Raw genomic sequence first — 24,689 nt, 5'->3', positions numbered from 1 at the left:
ACATTAACTTTATGAGAAAGAATAGCGTTTGTTGAAGAGGCTCAAATTTGCTCTCAGGGGGATCACATAGTCGAACGCTTAGTGGCAAGCTTAATTATTACCTACTCAATATATTCGCCTCGCAACAGCGACGTTCGTAGCCTTAACAAGGCCAAAAAAACATCCAAGCTCGAACGAAGGACCAAACAAGCTTCGAGAGATCACCGGACGAGTAATAAACCCATTTAGATTGGGGCGAAGACTAGATATACGATGGTCCTAGAGAATGGCGCTCGTTCTGTGGGAACGACGACGAGAAAAAACGCAGCTTTATAATATCTCTTATTAAAGCCTCCCATGTATAGTAACACGCTTTCTGATAAACAAAAACAAAGGGAACGACAAAAAATAACAAAGGCGTTTCTTCGATTGAATAAATATCACCCGCGTCATAGATCAGTTATTTAGCCTTGCTCTAAATTCGTTAGCTGAACATCAATTTGGAATGTGCTCATTACGGTATATATCTTGTTCAGCTCCTACGGTATGCTGGGCTGATTGGATTACCGCAGCATAAGGCGAAGAGCGCTATCTATAGCCGATTAACGTTCGCCAAACGCAAGCCGTAAGCATTAGGTGTGGGCAAATAACCACTTTGCCGCCTTTAACAGGCTCTCCTAAGTAGTTCGGTCCTCAAGCCAGCTAAAACCACGAGCAGAATTAATTCTAGACTATCGTTACTGCTAAGCAAGGTAAGGAAAGCCGAACCAACCTAAGATGAACGCGAGACCCACTTTTAAACGACAATTGAGCGGTCTGAGAGCAGTTAGGTCCACAAGATGCGCTCATTGACAAAATTCTCATTGCCAGAGCAACTCCATTACCGAAACCAATAAGCTTTCGCTGCTCACTACCTGAAGTGTAGATGACGCAATAAAACAGCTTCTAACGTACGCTTAATTTTAGTACCACAGGCCTACGTTTCCATGGCGCCCCTCTCTTGCTTTTCTGTTTTTCGTTATATATAGCTCTGTTACTCTGCGGCCGTGTTGCATCATTCAGTTCACCGAGTCATTGTTCTACTCAATTTTACCTAGATACACCCTCACAATGCGGATATCGAATACATCATTTCTCATAGAAATGACATGATTACAACTTGAGTGCAAAATAGTAATTAGTAACTAAATATATATATTAGTCACACTAAGATTTAAGTTTTGAACTTCAGCGGTATTACTGCAAACGACAGCGACAGATCGAGTTTTTTTTTTTATAAGTAATGATCATATAATGGTACTTTTTAATCGATCGAACCTACGTTAATTAAATGTGGCTGGATCAAAAACGGACCTGATTATTAATGGTAGACAGACCCAGTCCTCACCAGTGGTAATACGCGTGTACATTTTAAAATAAGTCAGGTAACAAACTATGGCTACATTCGACCGTTTTTGCTTTTGCGATACTCAGAGAATCCGTATCCGAGTATATTTGTATGGGCAAAAATTCCCTCATCGATAAAAGTAGAAAAAAAAAAGACTGTCAATAGTAACCCTGTGGTAAAGTATCTACTGTTACATTATAATAATACGTAATTTTTAGCCTGTTTCGCAGATGTGCTAACGCTAAAAGTAGCCGGTTTTCGCTACCATCGCTTATTTAAGTATTGTCCAAAGGGGCAAGAAAGAAGGTTCGATTGACGTAGTTACATCTTTACAGTGCACATATATTACGTGAGTATATATCAACATAGTCGCAAGATAGGTGACATGGCGGCCCCCTTTAACCTAGATGAAACGCGCTGATTCCGCGTCGCGACAGGGGCCATGACGCCGACTGCCACTATCGTCACATTCGACGTCGCTGAACGCGAGCAGCAGACACTAAGGCATCGGATTTGTTTTAATCTCATGAGACTAAAGCTTGAAGAAGGAAACCGGTTTCCTGTCACCCGCTAGTTTAACGTATCGGGGTTACGGCAGTCGAACGGCAACGGATGTTGAGATACAGCTAGTCGTCTTGAACTTGTTCAAGTCTTTGTCTCTAGGTAAATCGACTTGGATCAGGCCCAATTCATTCTAGTAGCTGGTTGTTGTGGTTGTCGAGCGCAAGTAAGTTGTAGATCAAGTGCGTCGCCTAAGTGACTGTTATTGTCATGGAACTGTTCTATACCATCAAGACCCGCCATGCATAGACTACTCTGTGGGGGCAGGGCTTCTTTCGATTCTATTCATGCTTGCTCATATACGCTAGAGAGCACAGCCTGATATTCAGGAGCAACGAAATCTGCATAAGAAGCGACTGCGACCAACAGCTCCAAGCTTCGGCGCAACAGCAGAAGCAGCAGCGTCCAGTAGACAGCATAGCAACTCGAAGGATGAGAGCAAATAAGTGAATTGGCGGAAGTGGACAAGCGCCGCTAAAACATGGGCTTCACAATAAGGACCAAGAGGGCGCCGCCCCGTGTCGCTCCCTTGAGGGTTAAGGGGCTTTGGCTTCACTGGAGACCTCTTTGCCTTTGTACTTTGAAAGCAGCACATGGACAAGTATGTAACTTCCATGGACATTGAACACAACATGGACACAACAACGTGTGACCCTGGTACGAAGGAACAGAAAGACTTTAGCTTCTGACACCATACGACAGAAGAAAGCTTGAGGATTCATGACGGCAATATCGCGCTTGTCAAACACAGGGAATATGAAACAAATACGCATGAATAGAAAAATACGTTATTCCTTTTCTTCGAAACACTGCGAGGGTTCTTTTAGCCTGAAGTTAGAAAAAAAAATCTAACGCTCCGCCATCTTGGCGTAATTCAATTCATTCGCCACATAGGCGGGCAGTAGTTAAGTAATTGAACGGCATTTAACCTCATTCCAACAGATCTCTATGCAGCAAAGCGTGCTTTCGTGTATAGCAGACACTCCATAAAACAAAACCAAGCAGTCGTCAATTTTTGCCGTAATCATTCTGTGTCGTCTAATTTTGCTCTACGTATCGAAATTTTACGGGCTGCCTAGGGTAAATTATGCTGCTATCATATGCTACTTCGCGCACAGATTTCTAATATCTGCAAACAAAATCGCTTGAAATTAATTCCATAATACAGACAAGAGCGAGGTGCTTTTTAAGTGCGTCATCAAAACATTCACTACTTACTCGTTACCGCTAGCCCCCAGACAAGACAGCATAGATCATTGAGAATGAAGCTATCTCGGCTGACTAGGTCTAAATAACTCCTATTTTGCAATAAGCCACTTCATGAACTATGACCAATTCTGTCGTAAAACACTGCACCGAAATAACAAAATACTTTCATTTTAATGAACCTAGCTAAACGGTGGGTGTAACTTTTTTTTGAAACCTTTGAAGCGACGCCTTAGGCAAATGAAGATTACTTGAGTGAATAAAGAACTGCGATAAGAGTTCCAGTTACGCTCGCATCGCTTCGACATACCCGCCATTAAGTATATCGGTACAGAGACATAGCAATTACTGCCTGCGAACGAACCAAGCCGGACTCGCACTAAAGGTTCTTTGCCATGGTGGAATAGTTCCGCAAAGGTCTGAAGTAACCTTTTCTGATAAAAACGGAATCTGCCGAGCTTGACTAAGTAAAATCACAATGAAAATTTTGTACTTCCCATTGTGTAATTTCCACATCCTTCGTAAGGTCACACCGTTTAACCCGTCTTCCTCTCCCGCTTTTCGCAAATATTTATTCACGTTATTTTTCAGCTACGAATATGTTACAGTTATTGCTCGTATTACGATAGTTGTGGCAATGGCCAGCGCTGCATTATCAAAAAAACGCGTATGCAGAATGAGGGTGCTGGACGAGACCCAAATTAGTACTGCGAACATATTCATAGGCATGGACTTCCTAAAAGTTGGATCAAGAAAGCTAGAGCGGTTCTTAATACGTATTCCTACTGAAGAAAATTCATGTTGTCCCTATTGCGCTATTTCCAGGGTCTATGCTATCCGTCCTGCCCACTGTCTTTATTGAAATTGTAGAATCGGTTGGCCGAATAGCAGATACCTGGAACAAAGACAGCATCTTATTTTCGGACACCATTTACGAATCACCCTAGACGTCCATGCTGCAACTTCAGCAACGAAGCCCTGCTTGTAGCGCCTCGATCTTCCAAGGCAGCAAGTGAGCCGAAGAATCGGCGGTTTATGTAGGTGCCGTGCAGGCCCTATATTATGACAGCAGAAGAAACTGTTTTAGCAACATAGGCTTCCACCCTAAACAATTGTATTTTGAGTCGGCTTAAATCAGTAGAAACAAATGAAAACAGATCATAAGTTGCTGATGGTTTGAAAGCGCAAGACTCTGAGCAATCTGGAGGCAGACAGGAGTAGGAAAGCTCTGGCTAGAGTCAGGACGTTGCATAAATGTATGTATATGTAGATCTTCGTCTGCTATTGGCGTGAGCCTCATTTCGATCTCCGGTTTCCTGTATTCAACTTAATTAAATCTATTCTTCATCAATTATCAAATCGATAGCATCGTTTGAAGTCAGATTCGCTTTTTATTCGGTATTCGTGAATCTATTTGCTCCTCTCCTAATCCGTTGGTAAAATTCCTTTTATCAAATATGGGATTTTGTGTTTAAGACTTAAGTACAGCCGAATACGCAGCAGCAGTATAATACATTAGCAAGGTAATTTATGTTGAACTACAACAGGAAACGCCTGAGGGGCAATCGATACAATTTTACTAATCCTTCCAAACGTTCGTCAGAGAATCTACCCACTCGTGTGTCATTTTACTATTTATTTAGATTTTTAGAAACTGTACTTGCTAAATACTTGCTAACCTTGTGGATCAAACATTGTCCCTAATATGATTTGTATTACAAAGAGAAGCTACTGGTAGCCCCGCATCTATCGCAGTAAATTTATAGAGCGAAGACCGCCAACGTGTTTTTCTAGCTAGGTGATATAAATGGATCGAACCTGATCGAAGCTACTTGATAACTTCGCCCAATGGGCCTAACCGTATTTTTTCGTCTACCAACCTGTAACTGGGTTTAATCCTATTACATTGCTCTTTAGACCCACATCTACTCGATCTTAACGTTCAGCGTCTTATAGCAAGCGTATTATGCTTCACAAAAGGTACGAAAATCGCTATTGAAAATTGTTGGCAGCTGACGACAATGAAACCAAGTGAAATGAGGAAAAAATAACATTTTTCTTTTCTCTGTTACTAACAAACTAGCTTAAGCAATATAAAGTCCTGGAACCGATAGCAGTATTAAATTTAATTTACTTGTCACGTACAGCAAAAACACAGAGAACCACGAGTTCAAACCAAGTTTTGCTTCACCTTCTACCTGACGTTCTAGTTAACACTTGTTGACATTGTAGCTCCATCACAACTTTACCATCAAACATATGCTAAATGATTATGAAATAGTCGTCCAGTACGGCCACCTCTATTGCGCGTTGTTTACTCTCTGTACTGTTTTATGCTGTTTTATATAACTCTATGAACGCGGCAATGGGAAACGTCTAGTGCTAGATCGTAGCGACAGGACGTCAAGTGGTTTGCTGTCTAAACGTTGAAGCAACAATATTCAAGCATGCTTTGTTGACGCTTGGCGACACTTTTGCTTTCCGTCTCCCTTTGAGTTTTACAGTTCATGAACTCTCTAATAGACCATTGCATGGCTTCCCATCAAGACACCGAGCCGAACCAGTATATATAGGTTTTATGAAGATGGCGACTAACCAAAAAAGCTCCCTTCTCTAAAGGACATTCGAGGACGCGCGGGTCTTGAATTTTTGGGACCCTGAGACGTGCCAGGGCACTGAGAAGTTTGTTTGGCGTTGTGCGTATTTCACAGAAGCACGACAGAATCTTCCTTGGTAGTGGTTATCGCAAAGCGTCGGCTGCTACTGTGTGTTGGAGATAAAAGGAAGCTGGAACCTGTTCTCATTGGCTGTTTAGGCTACCAGCAGCTTTCATGGCTAACTGTCCTATCGCTATCGTAGTACCTATTCCTCTCGAAAAAGCGAGCTGTCTTTGACAGAGTTAAAATGACTGGACCAACTAAGGACGCGATGGTGGACGATAAATACAGCCGGGCAAAGCATGTTAGAGTTGTCTTTCCATTAGAAGATCCTTGGACGAGCCATCGCCCTTAAAATTCTGTAGTCAAAATCATCATGATCTATCACAATCTTGAGCCGGCACGCTGTATGCCCGTGACAAGATACGACAACACGTCATGAATCGTAAAACACAGCAGACAGGGTTCACGCATAATTCAAGCTCTTAATAAGTAAATCAGGCAACATTATCACATCAACTCTTCTTCATATAATTGAATTCACGGGCCATTTTACATTTTGGGTGAGATGCATATGGATACTGACTCATTAGTACGGGAAGCGTTCTCTTTTCATTTGATCATGTTGCTGCTGTACGCATCTATCGAAAATTATAGTCTAGGAACGTCATCGTTTATTTTATTTTTAGTTAATTGCACGAACTTCTAAGGGCCATATATATATATATATATATATATATATAATGCTACTTCTGTCGAGCGTTCATATCGTGTAAAAGGTAAGGGGTTACTCTTCCTTCGGTTAAGGACGAAAAGTTTCAATAATATAAATAAATTTATCCTCAACAGCGGTTACGCGAGAGGATACAAACCGTGTGTCTGTTTTCGAGATGGTTCTCGCAGGGACAGTAGATGTTGTACTCATGGTCGTATTAATGCTAGTCTCATCAAGCAACAGCCATCCCAAAAGTTGCCTCTCGTTAGCCATACTCTTCGAACTAACTATAGAATTTATACTTTATGCGACTAGGCGCTATGTAATAACAGTAGCAACAACTTATTGAATGGTTTAAGATTTTTCCTGCTTTTATGCAGCAGTCTTATCTGTATTATGAATGCTACCTGCAGAGAGTGCGATCGTTAGACTCCTTCTCACTGACGCAATTAAAGTCGAAACCAAATAAGCTGCAATAGTAGGCCACAGCTTTGCTTAGGACAGCATTGAAACGAAGATGAGTGAACTCGATTGCTTGAAAGGCACCGAATTCCTTGGTTGAATCCGAAGTGCCTTGGACACATGTAGGACAAATCAAATATATCTCTAAATAAACATGACAAACCGGGTAAAAAAATCGCACTCAGGCCAATCACAAGATCCAAAGCAAGCGACAACATATTCTGTACTTTCAAATCCCGAAGACATCTGCTAGGATCGTTTACCGAATACAGTGGTGGGACATACAGATCTCGAGTTAGGGATGACAGGTTAACTAGACGATACACGGTATGAGAGACTCATATGATGGACCTCCGTGGTTGCGAACAACTTTAGATAATTATTAGTATGACAGCTAGATGTAGTTGACCCTTTTTTTTTTCTATACACTGATATTCTTAAACATTGAACATAATTTATTTCACTGAGACCGCTTGGGTCTAAGCAACCTACGAATATAATGAAACATGAATTGTTCCAGAGCCGATCGATTCTAAGCCCAACAAGGATGATTGGAAATAATGCAGTTAAAAACCTGTCCGACAGTTGCAGGTTTTAACGTTTAAGTTTTTGTTCTTCCGCTACTTTTTGTAGGTGAACATTAAGCAAGTAAACTAAGTTATTTAGTCCTGGCTTTTGCTATGATAATCCGCTAGGATTTTCCCTGCGCAAAAAAAACGGCGATAAAAATGTACACGAAAAAAAAGTTTGCAAGGAAAAATGTTTTCGGGTCGATTCGCCGTTTTTGTTAGGATCCCAATTCAAACAGGACATCGCTTTTAGAACATTACATTCGAGTGTAATTGAAACTGGCTAAATATAACTGCAAACAGGACATTGCTTTTAGAACATTACATTCGAGTGTAATTGAAACTGGCTAAATATAACTGCACGTTCATTTTAAGATGTCCACTCAGGACAGACACTGAAGTTAAATATGTCTAAATGACACTACTAGATGCTCTCTTTCAGTTACTGGCGATAATATTACTAATATATGTCCACCCGCCAGGTAGTCCGTCCCGTTTCCTCACGATGCTGCAGGACAAACGGTCTTAATCTATAGTGAAATTTATGATATTCTCACATGAGTCAATAAATCAGTTTATGTACATATACAAAAAAAAACGATACATTAGTTATTACGATAAAATCGCGCAAGAGGCTTTGATGAAAGCGCAGGTCTCTCCTGCGTTTCCATTCGAGCAACAACAGACCTCAATTAAAAACCTTAAAATATTTACGTTGCAAAGCTGTGTTTAACCTTGCTTACGAAACACACCCTTATGGGCTTCGCAGTCTTTTGCTCGCCGCAACAATTGATGGCAATGGAAACCAATATAATTAAAATGGAGAAATCTGCAATCGGTAATATCCCGATGTTCGGTTCTATATCGAAAACGGAATTATCACAAATAAGCGTTCATCAGATGGCTACGTGGCAGTATACCATGCAAAAGGCTGACGGTCGAAACTCGCCATTATGGCTTGCAGTTTGATTCCGACTGTTTTCCATAACTGATTATGACGCTAGCTGAGCATCGTCAACATCATAAATGATCATGTCCAGAACTGCGTTCTAAAAATAATACCTTATTATAATCAATCTGAAGTATGATGCGTTTTGTCGTACGACCGTTGCGGAACACCACCTAAAGCTATGTTCCAATACTGAAGTTATTTGCCTCCAACCGTTATAAGCTCCTAGCCATATGCAAGAACTCGCTTTCCTTCATGGATTTCGTTGAGGGGAACTCGTCGTAAATTCTTATCCTAATAGCTCACGCAATCCAACATATAAATTATTCTTTTAAATTCATCTTCTGAGTACGTCGTCGTACGGTAGAACGCGAACGGTCGCTCGGCACCACAACAAATACTACTCCCTTCTGTAAATCCGGTAATATCGTGCAAGACATCCAGTTTCAAACAAATTGTGATATAGTCAGAATGTGCAAGTTCATCTGTAACTTGCACGTTCTGGCTTTTAGTATTTAATTATACAGGACATGCCGGCCCAATAACACTCGCAAATATACTAGTATAAGGAATATGAGTTTTCAATTGCACGGCAGCTTGCCACTTCGACTATTGGCTAGCATATACTTCAAATTATGCTTCTTGATAGGGTCACCATAAGCCAGGTGAGTGGCAGTTTGTATTTACGGTTACATTGGAAATCGTAGCTACCTTTCCAACAGGCGACTATCAGAATACTAATCTTAATGAGGAAGGATTTCAATCCTTCCTCATTGTGGTTTCCAAACCTTTCGAATATGCCCCACGTAATTGAAAGTCCCGCACAAATCCCGAAGTCGCAGTAACAGTCTACCCGCATTCCAACCAATTTTAAATCCGATTCCCATAAAGGTTTTGGCCCAGGAGTACCTATGCCTTCAATTATTACGTTCGACATATTAAGGTGTCGTACTGTCGGTCATAAACGTAGAGCTTCTATGCTTTGCAACAAAAGGTTATCGTTGTGTCGTTCGATTTGATCCGCTTAAACGACAGTCTGCCAGATACTGATGTGCTGATCCAATTTGGCAAGCGAGGCTTTCGTAAGAAACTCCAGAGGAGAACAGCGAACTCTGGTTAACGAAACCAGGTAGCAACAGTCGCTGTTCTAAATGCACATAAATATAGTGATATATCAGAGGTCTAATAAACTCTTCTGACATATCCAATTCTCCTCCAAGCGTTTTACCGTGACAAGTCTTTGGCGTTTATCTAAATGTGATTACCACCTTTCTTTTGTGTATGATTGTAAGCTATATGCGACATACAGTTTAGTAGTATACTAGTTTGTTTTCGTCACACCCGTGATGGAAACGACGAAGGCATTTCGAAACCTAGGCATTGCTTATGTAAGCAATAATAAAGCTGTATTTTGCCACCTATTCGCTGCGCTACTTGACCCAAATATTTCAGTTGGACGTTTCAAGCCATCAGCCCGTCTTGAGCGGTACGGCGGTTCCGGACTCTGGCGGCTGTGCAGCAGTACATGCCGAAGATAATAATTAAGGATTGGAAATAAATCAGCAACTGAACATTTTTATGCTCTTCCCACCCTAACATCGTATCAAAGATACCATGTTTTCTACTTTCGACTTTGTCCCTTAACCACCACCATTCCTCCCCTTTTTTAGTTCTCGGAAACTAGCATTCTGCTCTCTAGCCGCAACCAAAGCTTCTGTTCATCCAGACGTACGTCCCTCGGTAGTTGAAGCTAATTCTTTTGTCAGAATGTTGAGGATTTCCGCAACTTCCTTTACCTCTAGCAGTAACGGCGCACGCAGAGAGGCAGAGGTTCTTGGCAAACTGCACGCGTTGCCGATTCCAGCTGACACACAATTTAGCTTTCAAATGTTAGCGGCAGTGGGCGAGCGAAATAGCTAAATAGTCGCGATGACGCCAGCAAAAGCTGTGGCAGCGGGAGAAATCTCCACACCGAATGTCTGCCATGGGCTACCACTACGACCGAAATTTGACTTAGCCTCTTTTTTAGCGGATGTAATGCTGTTAATGATGATGATGGTAGTGCCCCTGCTTAAGTTTAAATCGGATAGAAACATTGCGGGGAACTGCAACAAAGCATGATGTAAACTTGCGCGTACGAATGAGATGTGTATGCCTTTAGATTGAAGGACACATTTTATTGGCGAAGAGGCTTCGATACACGTTACAGCATAGGTAATAAACAGATCATGTTCTGGCCGTTAGAAAGTAAAAGAGACACCCCGAACAGGCGCAGCCTTCAATAATTCACAAAATGTAACGACATTTTTATTATTACTTATTATAATTTAATTTAAATTTGGACACGCAGATTCGCACGGCTCTTTAATCCAGAAAAAGACGCCTGTACCCGTTATCTGTTAGGAATTTATTTCGACGGAACGAAAACACACTAATCAGTCATAATTTTATATGGTATGACTCTGGCCTTGTTAAGAAACCGCGTCCAGTGTTGTACTACTAAAAGCATTACAGTTCGACATTCGCGCCATCACCATGGATAAATGACAGGTTCCGCGCCGTACTTGTAGACCCTCGTCATGCAGTCGTAATACGATAAATGTTTATCCATTTACATCGACATATTTCGTCGAAATGCTTACATGCTCCGACGGAAACACATTCACTCGAGAACAACACCACCAAAACTGTTGCAACAACGGCCACTGTGTCAATAGAGGCATGACAACAAGTGTGCGTTGTCGTCTGTTGGGTCGGCGTCGCGCCCCACCGACCCCCTACATCGCCTTTTCGACGGCACAACACAGAGGTGCTCTGAGTTGAGCCACGAATTTAATCACAATACACAAATTAAGACAATAAACACGCGGTGACAATTGGTTCGGCTGTAACTAGTCCAGCTTCACTCGATCTGATTCGGCTTGGCCTTATTTCATCGTAACGCTATACTGCCAACACTAGTCACTACGCCACATACACGACGCGTACGATGTAATTTACGTTGATCACAATTGTCATTGACCATCGTATCATAGGCAGAGGTGGGATATACATGGCGGATGCCAGCATCAGCCTTCATATCGAGTGTTTTTCTATTTCTTTGCACCTGTGTGTTTATTATTACTCCACATCCCACGCCCTCCACCCATTATTGCTACTCATATTACTAGGCCACATTAGCGAATCCTTCAAAAGTGAAACTCTGGGGTTTTTTTCAAGTACACGGGACTACTTCGGACTACTCAAGTAACCGTGCCCCACCAAATTAGTATATTGCACTTTTTGCGCAGTTCCAAATCATCCGTCGTTCAACACACATCCGAAATGGGCCATGGATTGTAAGTTTTTTGTCTCTGCCCGCCCTCTACTTCACGCTAACGGCACCCCTTGGCCCCAACGTAACTGTCAACAACTGCCCGTTCACTACTCTTGGAGAAATAAAACGCCATTATTTCTTTGTACAAATGTAGTCTACAAGATTTATCGTAATATTTTCCTACACTAACGATCGCTGACTATGACAGCACTAGCGCTTTTATGGCCCATCAACTTGACCCAGCTTTTTGCAGCACGCCTAAACTTGATGCTATCATAGTTCACCGTGTCTTTTGCCCTGTTGTGCTGGTACTTTACCCTTTCGTAAGTTCTATAATATGCAACTATGAGACAAACTTACATTGGCTTCACTGATGGCGTTGTTTTCATGCTGGGCGGCTCCTGTTGCTTCCTGGGCATTTGCCGCGGCTTTTGACTCTTTCGAATTGCCATTTTCGGGGACGATGGCGGAGGCGGCCTTGTTCCACACGTTCGAAATAAAATCCATTTTGTCCTTTAATAGCTGCTGCTGCTGTTTTAGCACTGAATTGCACTAGACCTGTACTACGGTGTGGCAGGATAGTACCTGTTCCCTCCCTAGAAATATGGAGGAGTTACTGCTGTGCTTGGCGATAGATGATCGTTCGAAACTGGTCGATTTATTAATGGGACGCTTGTTTTTGTTGTTTTTTTTCACTGATCTACTAAGCGGCACCACAATCTTCACGGACTTTGAATGCCTTAATGCTACGCTGAATCGACAACAACGACTCGGACTGATCAAGCAACCCTTAAATTCGTTTTAGGGAGTGGTAGTGGGTTTTTTTCAAACACTCTCGCTTTCAGTTTCCGCCGAGACTGGAGTCATTTCATCCAAGGCGAAAGCATGTTATGTTCAGACGCTTCGCTATGCTCAGTACTGACGTCCTGGTGATTATTGTTACCAGTGTTGTTATCATTAATTGACTGACACTTGTTCCTGAGCTAGCTGTTACGTTTACCGGGCTGATCCAAACTTATGGCAGTATTTAGGCCTGCTATCGTCGTCAATCGCTCAGCTGGCGCTACGACTGTACGGGGAACAATTGTTGCTGTTTTTGTTGTTGCTGCCGCTGCAGCTGCCGTCTGCTACGGCAAACAAAACGTGAGTTCAATCACTGACGTCGGCGACGTCTACTTGGTCAGTTACCCGCTGTCGGTAGCTAGCTAAACTAGCTAAAACTAGCTGTTATCGTAAGTCAGCTGATGACTGTCGCGATTGCGGATCGCCGCTAGCGTGGCTCAAAGAACAGGGAGCGTTTGCAAACCAAATCAGCGTAACGGAATAAGAAGCAGCATATTGATAAGGATTAGCACGATTAGGTCGCTGGGGAAAATGTCCTAAACACGACAACCCGATTCGATAGCGGAGCTACAGCTGACTGTCATTTTGTTTCACTAGCGCGGAGAGAGTTCAGCTATTCGCGCAGATGTTTAGGTAGCTGTGTGTTTTTTTCGAATAGGTAGCTTTGTGATGAATTCAAGATCCACTAGACCCAGTCTCGGACCAACACCTGCCCTTAGCTTATAGCATAACTCCGTACTTGTAGAACCATGAACTGGCAACCGATGCGCGAAGAGACGTGGCGCCAACGTAGATCATCCGATGAAGACTGCATGCAATCGTTGCGCGAGCTGTTCTCGCAGGTTTTTTTTGCCGTTGCCAACAATAGACGATATGGGTCGCAAACTTATACTTCAGTAATGTAGATTTGTAGTTCTACAACAGCGACAGCACTCACTTTGTGTGGACAACAGTTTCGCTAGAGCTATTTTTCAGGCGGGAAAACGCAAAGATTCGATTCAACATAAGGGCCAGGCTTGCCCTATTTATCTAGGCTATAAAGCCCTAGATCAGATACAGTACAACTTGCTTGGCTGTTCAACCCTGTCCAATGGACTGCATACAGGGAATTCCGACGTGGAGCAGCTTGCGCGATTGAAAAGGCCCAGCGGGTGGCAGCGGCTTATGTTTTTTCTGCTAGATGGATGGGGTTGATAGAAGTTAGATCGAGGCTTTCATTCTGCAAGGAACAAAGTTAGAAATAACTGAAAGTAGTCTTGTAGGTCTATTACGGCGGAAAATAGCGTCTTTTCCAGTGTAGCAGTAGCTGTAGTAGCAGAAAAAGCTTGGCGCAGTTTACTATTATGCAGTTCGCATTGATTGCTGCTGTCGTTAGAATATGTCGTAGAGTATCGCTAAGTTGCCAAAAAGTCGATGTCGTCGAGTCGTCACCGAAGATTAGGTAGCTATGGAAATAAGAAGTAGCGTTTAGATTCCACTAGTGAACTGAAATACCCAGCTATCACGAGATAAGTTCATTCTTTGTTTTCATTACCTGGAGACACTGAGAACTGATCGAAGTTCAGTCAGCGCACAATTTCTCTTTTAGAACGAATTAGCTAGGCACTGTGTCAGAGTGCTTCATCCCTTACTACAAGGTTTCCGCTATTGCCGTGAGTGCCAATACTTGTTTAAGTGGCTGCGTGTATTCTGTCTGGCTAGCGTTTGTCAAAAGGAAAAACTACAGACTACACTCACTTTAGACTTTTTCTCCTTTTGCTATAGATAATTTTGGTAGGTCGTGCTATAGCAGATGTGTGGTTAACTTGCTGGTCCTGACATTGCGCTAACGTGCCTAGATAAAAACGTGCATAAAGCCGTCCACAACGAATTGTGATACAGTTGCTACTGCTGCTGTGATTGCTCGCCTTTAAATACTTGGCTAGCGTGACACCTGGTATTTCTTTACGTCCTATTTTTTTGCTGCTGCGTTTCTCTTCAAAACAGGTAGCGCCACTATTTTATGTATCTACGCTGGCTGCCTATGTGCTACGAACGAGTGACTAGAACTCCTTTTTTCGCTTTCCTTCGAAGCTCTTTTCTGATTACGGTAATCTGCCTCCTGAAGCTCATACGTCGTTCGGGAATATCTTTTGCCCCATAAACTAACAGAGCCTGCAGGCTTATATAGCAGCTATAGTAGTACAATAAAGCTACTGATTTAGCGCCTAATTGCTTCTGTTAGCTTGTGTAATTTAGGCAAGTGAGAGTAGAGAGATTCGACTATAGCAGTACAATTGGATAGAAGGCTAACCAAAACGATTATTGGCGCAACGCAAGAAGGAACGTATAGTCTCGTCTGTTCTCGGCAAATCGGAAAATGCATCAACCACTTTCACTGTGGTTCTTCCGCTTTAAACAGAAGCGACTACGGCAATTGAAACACCTGTAATAACGGCCTGCGGATCTCGGCTCTAGGCTGTGACCTCCGTTGCTGGGTTTCTCTCCGGCAGCTGTCAGGTGCTGTTGCTGCCGGGCTGATTCTTGCTATTAATACGGCGGCTTCCGGAAACACGAATGTTGCTTTTCCACTCTGATCACGCTACTGATCAACTGAATTCGGATAGCGTTTCAATACTGTTTTCTGCTGTTGCTCTCTCGTAAGGACCTACGCAGTTTTGCTATCGCTGCTTGCTAGCAGTTAGCAGTACGTAAATAGATTGATGAACAACGTAGAGTACCAACAGGAGATCTACTTTATACGGAGTACAACACTGAAGATAGGTTTATATAAAGAACTGCTACGAGAATTGCTTAAGCAGGCAATTAGATTGCCCATTACACAGCGCGCAGCGCGGAAGCAATGGTTACGAGAGCTTTGTGATCCTTCTGCTACTCATGGGCTTGCCTCGCTACTCTGAGCTCAACGCTCATTGGTGGTTCCCCTGCGCAGAACCCTCGCCCAGCGGTCCTCCAGTGATCCGGTTAACGGCTCACCGGTGTTAACAGCCGACCGATGCGGCACCCTCTCCCTCAACTCGACCTGCTGTGAGTAGCGGGCAAAACAAAAGTAGCGAGAACTGGACAAGTTGCTGCCTGTTGAACCTGTAACAATCCCAAACTCAGACCGAATCGAGAGAACAGGTCGCTCAGAAGATGGCAGCATGGTAAGTGGGTAGACAGGCTTACAGCGGGGTGACCATCGCACGACGCTTGCTGGCTGGGCTGCAGTAGTCTGCTCGCGTAGCACCAATAGCGCCAAATTTCAAACCGCGCCTTTACCTATGACTGTGATGATCTTCGAGTGAGCGTTCGCTCTTAGCAACGTCACCGTGACATAGCAGGCACCACAGGTCGTAACAGGCTTGAAACCAAACATAGGCATATATCGTTTCGTGCTGGAAAGAACCGATCAGTTTGAAACAATGGTTAACGTCCTTATCGGATGTTAAACGCGAAAAGCATATAGACATCACTGCTTGACGAACGGTAACCTTAACAAGCAAACAGGTTGTCCCTATCTAATCGCAAACAAAACGCGCAGGTGAGTAAGAATACGGAATGGCAGGTAATTTTAAATGTGCTTATCACCTTGAGGGACACAATTATAACAAACGCCACGACACAATAGAAAGAGTATTTAACTGAACATTGTTGCTTAGGTGGAAGAAACGTTCGCAACAAAAAAGGCTGGTCAGTGTTACTTGGTAAAGTTATGAGCTGAGAACAACTTGGTTTATTTGTATGTTTGTGACGTATTGTGGAAGCTGAATGTCGTTTTGTCTATTGAGTTTAGTACATTGAAAAAATGTCGTTAGAACGGTGGTGCTTGATGCTAATGCAGATCGCATTGTAGCTACTCTGTACGAAGAGTTGTAAAGTGAAGTACGGACAAAACATAGACTCAATTAAAAGGTAAACTTCATAGGACTCGAGAAAAGAGTTACTCTTGCACTAAATATAAACGTTGGTAGGCTGTCTAGATAGTTAACAAGACCAGTTCAGTCGATATATCTGAAGATCCGCTGTTAATTTAGGTAGTTTAGGTGTAATAAAGGTACAACCCGAACTATTGGAAAATACTTTTAATATGGCTTATTATAAGTGATATAAATAAGGTGATTATTGTTTTTGTTCACTAGACTTCTCACTGACAATTACGGTGTTTAGCTTACAGCTAAATTTTACAAGCTCAGCCCAATTGAATAACTTAAAAATTGTCGTTTCGTGCTAGCAATGGCCAGCGGTCTTAATCGACGCCCGACGGCATATGTAAAAGATGCAAGTCTCGAGTCATAAAATAATGGACGCGTTATTGCGTTGCCAATAAAGGACACCCTGCAATAAGGCATCAATAGGACAATATGAAAGCAATCGAATTAGTCGATTGTGACAGGCTGTAAAATATTTGCACTGGAATACGCTAGGAATATGAGGTATTCTTTTTACGCGGTTTATCCTTGCCGAGTCGATTTACACTCATAATCCTTGCGTATAAACAATTTTTTTAATTCTTGTTATTAAGATGTTTCCTGCTTCTATACCCTTTTCAGAGCAAATAACAATGACATCCAAACGCCTTCTGGTGGAGCTTTATTATGACGTGATATCACCGTTTTCGTATTTATGTTTCGAGGCTCTTTGTCGATACCGTCGATTGTGGAATATGGAACTGGCTCTCAAGCCATTCTTTCTCGGCGGTATTATGCGCGAAACTGGAAATATGCCGCCTGCTATGGTAATCAATAAAAAGCAAAAGAGACTATTTATAAATATTTCGTAATTACTACCTTATATTATTTTCAAAAATAAAATAATATCAAAGAAATAATTGGGCATTGCAAACTTCGTATTTTTACTTGCATGTGGCCCGCTTCGGAGAATGTTGCGAGGGAAGATTGAAAACGACACAAGTCTTGGAATAAAAACGACCCTAATATGTAGGCCGCCTTAAATGATCGTTGCTTCTAGGTACCTAATCGGGGCCTGTACATGATGAAGGATTTGTCGCGCCTTTCCAGGTACTACCAGGTGCCTTTAAAAATACCGCAGGAGTTCATGGAGTGGATTGTATCAAGTTCGACAGTCAACGCTCAAAGGTTTCTTTGCGCTGTGCAGGTTGAGGAGCCAAAATTTGTAGAACCAGTCACCAGGTAACTTAGTTTCGTGCTTTTTTCATATACGACTTGATACTACGATGTGACTGTGTCTGTTGGTGCTTTAGTTATTTGTTTTGGTTTTTGCAACGTCATTCATCTGGCAAAGTAGGCTGGCAGGCTAAGATAGACACATATATTTGGAAGCAGGATGCTCAGTCAACTTAGAGATCTGGGATTCATGGTGTTTCGAAAATTTATTTAAAATTTTTTCGGAAACGCTTTGACATAATAATTTCTGAGTGAAGGACATTATAATTATTCTTTCGACGTTTGTTAAAATTGAATTTATTATTACATTTTCCATTATAAGCATGCATTTAAACGGCCAGCTCATTATGAAATTCGTTTGTTACTTGTCATCCCGAAGCATTCAAGTATTTTTAGAGGTACTTTGTACAATTGACCCTATATCAGTATAACAGTGCATTTCATGTAGAAACTCTCAGCTGCAGTATTGCTGCATGTTCGCTTTTAAAACGATCCCTTATGTATATATATATATATATATATATATATATATATATATAGCGTCCATCTAATAGAAACCTACCTTACAGGCTTTATACTCTTTTAAGACGTCCTTTTCCCATACAACTTGAACGTCATCTACAGCTCATAATGAAATGTGTTTACTGGTGGTCGTTTCAGGGCGTTCTATCAGCGACTGTTTGGTGAACAGAAAGAGATTATGTCACTGGAGTGTATTCCAGAAGTGGCGCACACCGCCGGCGTCCCTGAAGATGTCATTAAAAAATGTCTCGATTCAATGAAATCTGGAGAGATTAAAGGAATCTTGAAAAAACATACCGAGGAAGCGCTTGAAAATGGCGCGTTTGGGGCACCAACCATGGTAGCCCATATTAACGGGAAAAAAGAGATGTTTTTTGGTCAGGACCGTCTGCATCTCTTGGCCTATGAAGCTGGCAAACCCTGGAATGGACCTTTTCCCGAAAACAACAAGCTTTAGCAAACTGTGCAGTCTTCTTGTTTGAAGTGCCTTAAAGTATTTAGTTGCTATACATTTTGTAGTGAGTGATGTTACACGATAAAGCGTATGCTATAGCATAGCCATATTGATTATTATCTGTTGAGTAATGTGTCACACATTTCTTGTTAATAATTTCTCCAAGTCATGATTCATGTGATTTCAACCACATGAATCAAAACACGGACAATTCTGAGGGTTCTATACTTCTTACGTATGGGGCTTACTCGTACCATATTTCTCTAAGTTTTGTGTATTTTATTTGACAAAACGATCAAGTTTTATAATAGAAATAAAACTTGATCGTTTGGCGGAAAACTGTAAAGGATAAACTTTCAATATATATTGTTGCAAGGTACTCACAGTTCTAAATAATTAAAGAAAAGCATTGTTATTATTTCTGCGTCTTCCAGACATGGATATTTCTGATCGGTCGCTAGTTATATCATTCGTACATAAAGTTTCTGGAGAATTGCTAATTTTAATGATAATGTAAGCCATTCTACTTGTGAAAAATAACAGATTTAATGTAGAAAAATTCCCTTGAGAGGTTTGGCTAAGTCCGAGGAAACTCGTGATTGTGAATATGTATAAATATCTTTCACATATTATCCATACCAAAATCGCAGTATAGTTCTTATTTGTGCTGCGTATAGATAACAATATTAAAAATTGCAGTTAAAGTATAGAAGGTAGGTGCATGTCATTGCTAGATGTTTAAATGATTTAGAAGTCGCCGTTTCACTTTGTAGAGAAGAAACAGCCAGAAAAATACTGATCCCTATTAAAGTTTTCAACAAAACATCAGCCTTTCATGGTCCAAGTAACTGATCAATCTGGATGGCGCAAGTAAAAGGTGGCATTTTAAAGTAAAAAATTTCTGTTCTATTGTGGGAAAATTACTCAATAGATAATTGAATATTCGTTTAGACAACTACTCATTTTTTTGCGTTTTGCTATTTTTAGGTTGATGTATTATTATGATTTTTCTTAGCATTTTATATTTTTGTATATATATATATATATATATATATATATTTTTTTTTTTTTGGCAAGATTAATTAACTTTGTTATCTGATCGTACACGATATATAGAATGTATAAATGCCGGGCCGGAAGCGGAAGCCTTTGCCTTTTGGAATGATGCGATACTCTCTCAATTCATTTATCAATTGTAAGTAAAGCATCAAAATTACAAAATCATAAGAGTTATATTTATTGACCAATTAGATAGAAATTTCGTGTCACGTATTTTGTTTCTTTTTGTATTCAAATAACTACTTTAACAGCACCAACAGTTAGCTATAGAACCAAGTAGCTCATACAGTAATGTTGTGGTCCGTAGTGTGATACCTCACTTATCGTCAGCCTCATAGAACTCAGACATTATATTAAAAAAGAATCTTCAAATCCTCGTATCGTGCGGAGTCTGTAGGTACGAAAAACAACGCAAAAATGTCCACGTTGAGTTATTCACTGGTAATGGACAATAAAACGTACTCAAAAATTATTGAAAAGTTCACACAAATCATGTTCAATGTGTGATGGAGCGTGACGAATAAGAGCGCAAAAAGGCTTAGCTTTGTAACTCGAATCTCAAAAAAAATACTATCTGCGCAGTGGTCGCATCTTCGTATATGTACCCGTATTGCGGGGGCCACGCTGTAAAGCGACGTTCAACGACAAAAGTAGGGTTCGAAATAAATATTTCTAGGCCTACTTTTGTGTACTTTATGCATTTACTTTTCTATACCCATACTTTTGTAGTATAAAAGTGTATTACCGAGGTCGACAAGAATCGAAAACTGGACCGAACCTAAATAGAAAACCCTAGATTTCTACTTTTATCTTGCTTCAAAATCAATTACTGCCGCACAATGATTTTACAACTTCTAAACATTGGTACAATAATAACAAGACATTAATTATTTATTTACTATCATTCTATGCACAAAGACGCTGTTGCAATTATGGTCGGCCTATTGTTATGGAATGAGCTATCGAATTTTCATTTTAGGATGTCCTAAAATTGTACAACAATGGCTACTCAGGCTTGACAGTAATAGAACTCGAAAGATGAAAGCCTGCATATCTCTCCTATTCCAGAGGTAGTGCTTTACGATCGAAAGTTCCCCAGAAATTTTTTTCCCTAGTATCGTCAGCGAGCGAAAGGGTTGTCGAAGTATGACCAATTATGTCGGGTCCGGAATGGCGTAGTCCGTGCAGCGTCGTTCGATACCAATTTTGGCAAAAAATCATTAATGTTATATGCTTCCTTTGTTATTTGCTTGAGGAATCGTTTATAGGTTACACTTTACTCACCAGTAATCGTTTGTTTTATCTGTTTACAAGTTATGTCTCTTGTTTTGTTCAGTACTATCGTCGGAGCAAATTGCAACAAAAAAAAACAATGGAAATAATCTATAAAGCGACCGAATATAGAAGAAAACGTTCATTCCAGCGTCGACGAAAAATTGACTGCTGATTTGAACTCGGCTGAATTGTCCCACGTTCTGCTGTATCAGGCTGTTATTAGTCACGCGTTTACGTCACATGTAACTAATAATAGCCGTATAATAAGTTTATGAAATAGTGCGTGATGCGCCAAGGGGTGACCCTATGCACGTTTTCCAAAGCGGCCCGAGTTCTGACTATGGGGTAAAGTGATAGATGAAGTGTACTATAGTAATCTAACTTACGCACACGTTAGGGTAATATCAAAGCAAAAGTTCCATTGGATATTTTACTGCGAAAGACGGAAGTATTCGTTACTTGTACTCAGAAATATATTGATTGTAAAGACCACTGTTTTAAACTGTTAATCGGCACTTTGATATATATATGTGTGTGTCTGTTGGATACTTGCAAAGTTGTATGCGGTACTGTTTCACATATAATAGACATGTCACACAGGCGGCGCAGAAATAAAGATGATATACACATGATGGCCAATACGCCGATATCAAACAAGGTGCCAATGTTGGGCCTTGGTCCTTTGTCGACTTAGTATAGGATTGCTTATAATAGTATAATAATATTATATAGTATTGCTTAATATAGGATTTAGGCCTGATTGGAATGAACATTAACGTAACACTAGTTATACGGTAGGGCGCTTTTTATCCTTTAAAGATCGAGCTGGAATTGATCTGTTACCCTGAAGAATTTAAAATGTAATACTACTCTAATGACACTAAACCTTTAAATGACCAAAGAAAAAAAAAATTTCGATCTTGTATATGAAGGATTAACTAGCTTCTCTTATTATAGTAATTACTAAGTCAATTTCTATAAACGATTGGTTACTCTGTTACTAATCGTAACAATTAGGCTACGTTGTAGACGCGTAAATCGACCATTTAGAGATTTTTGTTCGGCTATTAGTTTTAATTGGGTTCCGATCTAGCGGGAAAGCAGGTCGCTATCTTTTTAACCGCTACACGGTTTCAGCCAAATATAAAGTACATAAAATTATCTGAATATCTGTTCCTAGTTTCTTATTTCTGATCAATCTTACACTATTCCGCAATGTAAGCCTGCTCTGTCTAAATTTTGGTGGAGGCCAAGTAGGGCTTAGGTATACGGATCTGGATGTCTCCCGTAGCAATGCCTTATGCTTTAGGTCGAAAGTGACTCAATATACAGGTAGTAGAGCTTAAGACTCAGCCGCGGGTTAGCAACTTTCTTTTTACTTCCGGAGACGATGATCTGGCCAAAAAGACAGCTCAAGGATACAATCATCTTCGACTATATCATACCTAATACATGCTAGTATAAATTGGCAAAGTTGGATGTTACATTGAAGAACTTCTTTTCAGAGAGAAAATAATAGGAAACTATATTACTTCAGAAAAATGACAAATTGAAGTAACTTATAATAGCCATTTTAATATAGGGGTCGTAAAATCACCACCTCAGGCAATTTCCTGTAAGGTAAGTGTTTTGTTTGACAAAAAAAATTTAAAAACTGTTTCTTTTGATACTTTTTGAATATTACATCCTAGTTGCGAAATTTAACGTTATTTTTATGATTACTTTATAGGTTATGCTATTATATAGATAAAACATTTCATTGATATTGCTTAATTTCTATAAACTCGCAGGTGTAGATCTTATGTGTGTTATACTATGCATAGTAGATAGTAACGCGTCGTGAATATAGTATTTGTTCAGTATTTGTGTGTTCAAGTAGAGATCCAGAACAGAGAATATCTGCTTATCGAAGGCTGTGCTTGTAGTAGAATTGTATTCTACTGGAATCTGTGCGGGGGTCGTTGAAATCATTAGTATTAAATCATTAGCTAAAATAACTCTCTTTTGTGTTGACATTGATCACGACAATCCAAAAAGAAGTTAATAACAGGAACACATCAATAGAAAAAGTGTATCAGCAAGGCGTGTTCGGAACTTCGGTCGATGTGAGTTTCCCTATGAAGTGCGATCTCAGATCACCACTGCACGTTAAACCGTTCCAATTGCTAATAATTTTATTTCATTGTTCATATGGTGCTATGAGGCTATCGTAGAAAGTTTTTCGGACGTATGACGCATAGCTGAGCCCACAGTAAACAATTTTCATTTAAAAGAAATAGTCTCCCTTGGCGGATATACATCCATGCCGTCGATTAGGCAAATTATGAGTCCGGCGTTTATAAAAACCTTTGTTGTTAAAAATGGGATTCAAAAAACAAGAATGTCTTTCACTTGGCATCCCGTGAAAAAATTGGGTCGTCAATGGTATGTTTAATATTCAGGAATAGATGATCGGCGAAGGATGTGAGTTTACGTCAATATGGTAGGCACACAAAATATTCACCTAGTGGCCGCATAATAGCGTTCTCGGTTTTCTTTACTTACGTTCGGGTTTGGCCCTACTCAAGAATACCGCTTTTGACGCTAGCACGGTAAGTCTCTACTTGCGCTGTGTGCCAGCCATATTTTCCTGATGAATTTGTTAGATTTCTAAAATTCATTGTGAGCGATAATTTTGCGCATAATTGTCGCTGTTGTTGTTGTTTTTTTGCTTCGGATGGGTCGAATCAGATTCAGCCTTTGTTACTCGGTAGTATCGCCTGATTTTATTATAACCATTTCTGTAACTTGTAATAACTCGATTCAAGAAATCACCCTAGGACTAGTTCCGAGGTAACGAAAAGTCCATTAATGGGTAACCCACCATAATATACTTTTTTCTTTATAAATGCTAATGATCACTTACGGTAAATTTTGGCAGTGATGTTCGATATCATCTCGTCGCTGTTAAGCAAGGGGGATCATCTTGGACAAGAAGCATCTCTGAGGTCGAAATTTTTTATCAATATTCCACCCTGTGAATAGATACAGCTGCATGCCCAAAGGGAGCATATATTTCAGAAGAAGCGTTCGTCGCAGTGTCTTCGAGCTTGAACTTGAAGAACAGAAATACACGAATTTCCTCACCAAAAGGATTTAAATGAACCACGCCAATTTTCAATTACAAAATTCAATATGGTAGATTAGACATGATTTCACTCGTGCAAAGCTCAGCTATAGCAAGCCACAGTCGTTCGAGGTAGCTAACATCGCTCAAGGTTTTCCAATGACGGCGGAACCGGCGAGACGAAAAACCGCGAAAAACGTTTTGCCCCCTTAACACAGCTAAAATTAATGCCATCGAACGTGCCCTTACACTATAATTAATTAAACACTTGAAAATAATGAAAAAAACCAGCAAGGTATATAGTGTTAGGAGCTGGGCAAAAAAAAGCTTTTGAACTTAGCTCATCCTACTGGCCCACTGAATATGCAACATCCTCATAATTAATTATAAACCCAATACGTCCTCATTATATATAGAGCTATAACGAAGGATTGTAGAAGTAAACGCTTCAAAAGCAAACGAGCATGTAGTATCTCTGTATACTTATCACGTCGGTTTTTGCA

At 40.7% G+C, this 24,689-nt stretch overlaps 2 protein-coding genes across 3 annotated transcripts in view; one reads left to right on the top strand and one right to left on the bottom strand.

Moving 5' to 3' along the window:
- The window catches only part of Sap47 (Synapse-associated protein 47kD), a 40,249-nt gene extending 24,747 nt beyond the window's left edge, over nt 1-15,502 (bottom strand). Inside the window, exon 1 of the mRNA XM_022841766.2 lies at nt 12,162-15,502. Coding sequence (XP_022697501.1) covers nt 12,162-12,308 — 147 coding nt within the window. The 5' untranslated portion in view covers nt 12,309-15,502. The remainder of the gene's footprint in view (nt 1-12,161) is intronic.
- Nucleotides 15,503-15,902: 400 nt separating this feature from the next.
- Nucleotides 15,903-21,737, top strand: LOC111265170 (glutathione S-transferase kappa 1). 2 transcript variants are annotated; one of them, XM_022841600.2, is made up of 4 exons: nt 15,903-16,167; nt 17,177-17,361; nt 17,595-17,776; nt 18,431-21,737. In XM_022841600.2, exons 2-4 carry the CDS (start codon nt 17,188-17,190, stop codon nt 18,747-18,749), a joined length of 675 nt encoding a protein of 224 aa, XP_022697335.1. In that variant the 5' UTR covers nt 15,903-16,167; nt 17,177-17,187; the 3' UTR covers nt 18,750-21,737. The 2 variants fall into 2 exon arrangements, with proteins under 2 accessions (XP_022697335.1, XP_022697341.1); XM_022841606.2 differs by lacking the exon at nt 15,903-16,167 and adding an exon at nt 16,236-16,538.
- Nucleotides 21,738-24,689: the final 2,952 nt, after the last annotated feature.

Source organism: Varroa jacobsoni, unplaced genomic scaffold (genome assembly GCF_002532875.2).
Source record: "Varroa jacobsoni isolate VJ856 unplaced genomic scaffold, vjacob_1.0 scaffold_101, whole genome shotgun sequence".
NCBI lineage: Eukaryota > Metazoa > Arthropoda > Arachnida > Mesostigmata > Varroidae > Varroa > Varroa jacobsoni.
Note: the sequence above shows the minus strand (reverse complement) of the source record. Positions and strands in the feature narration are given on the sequence as shown.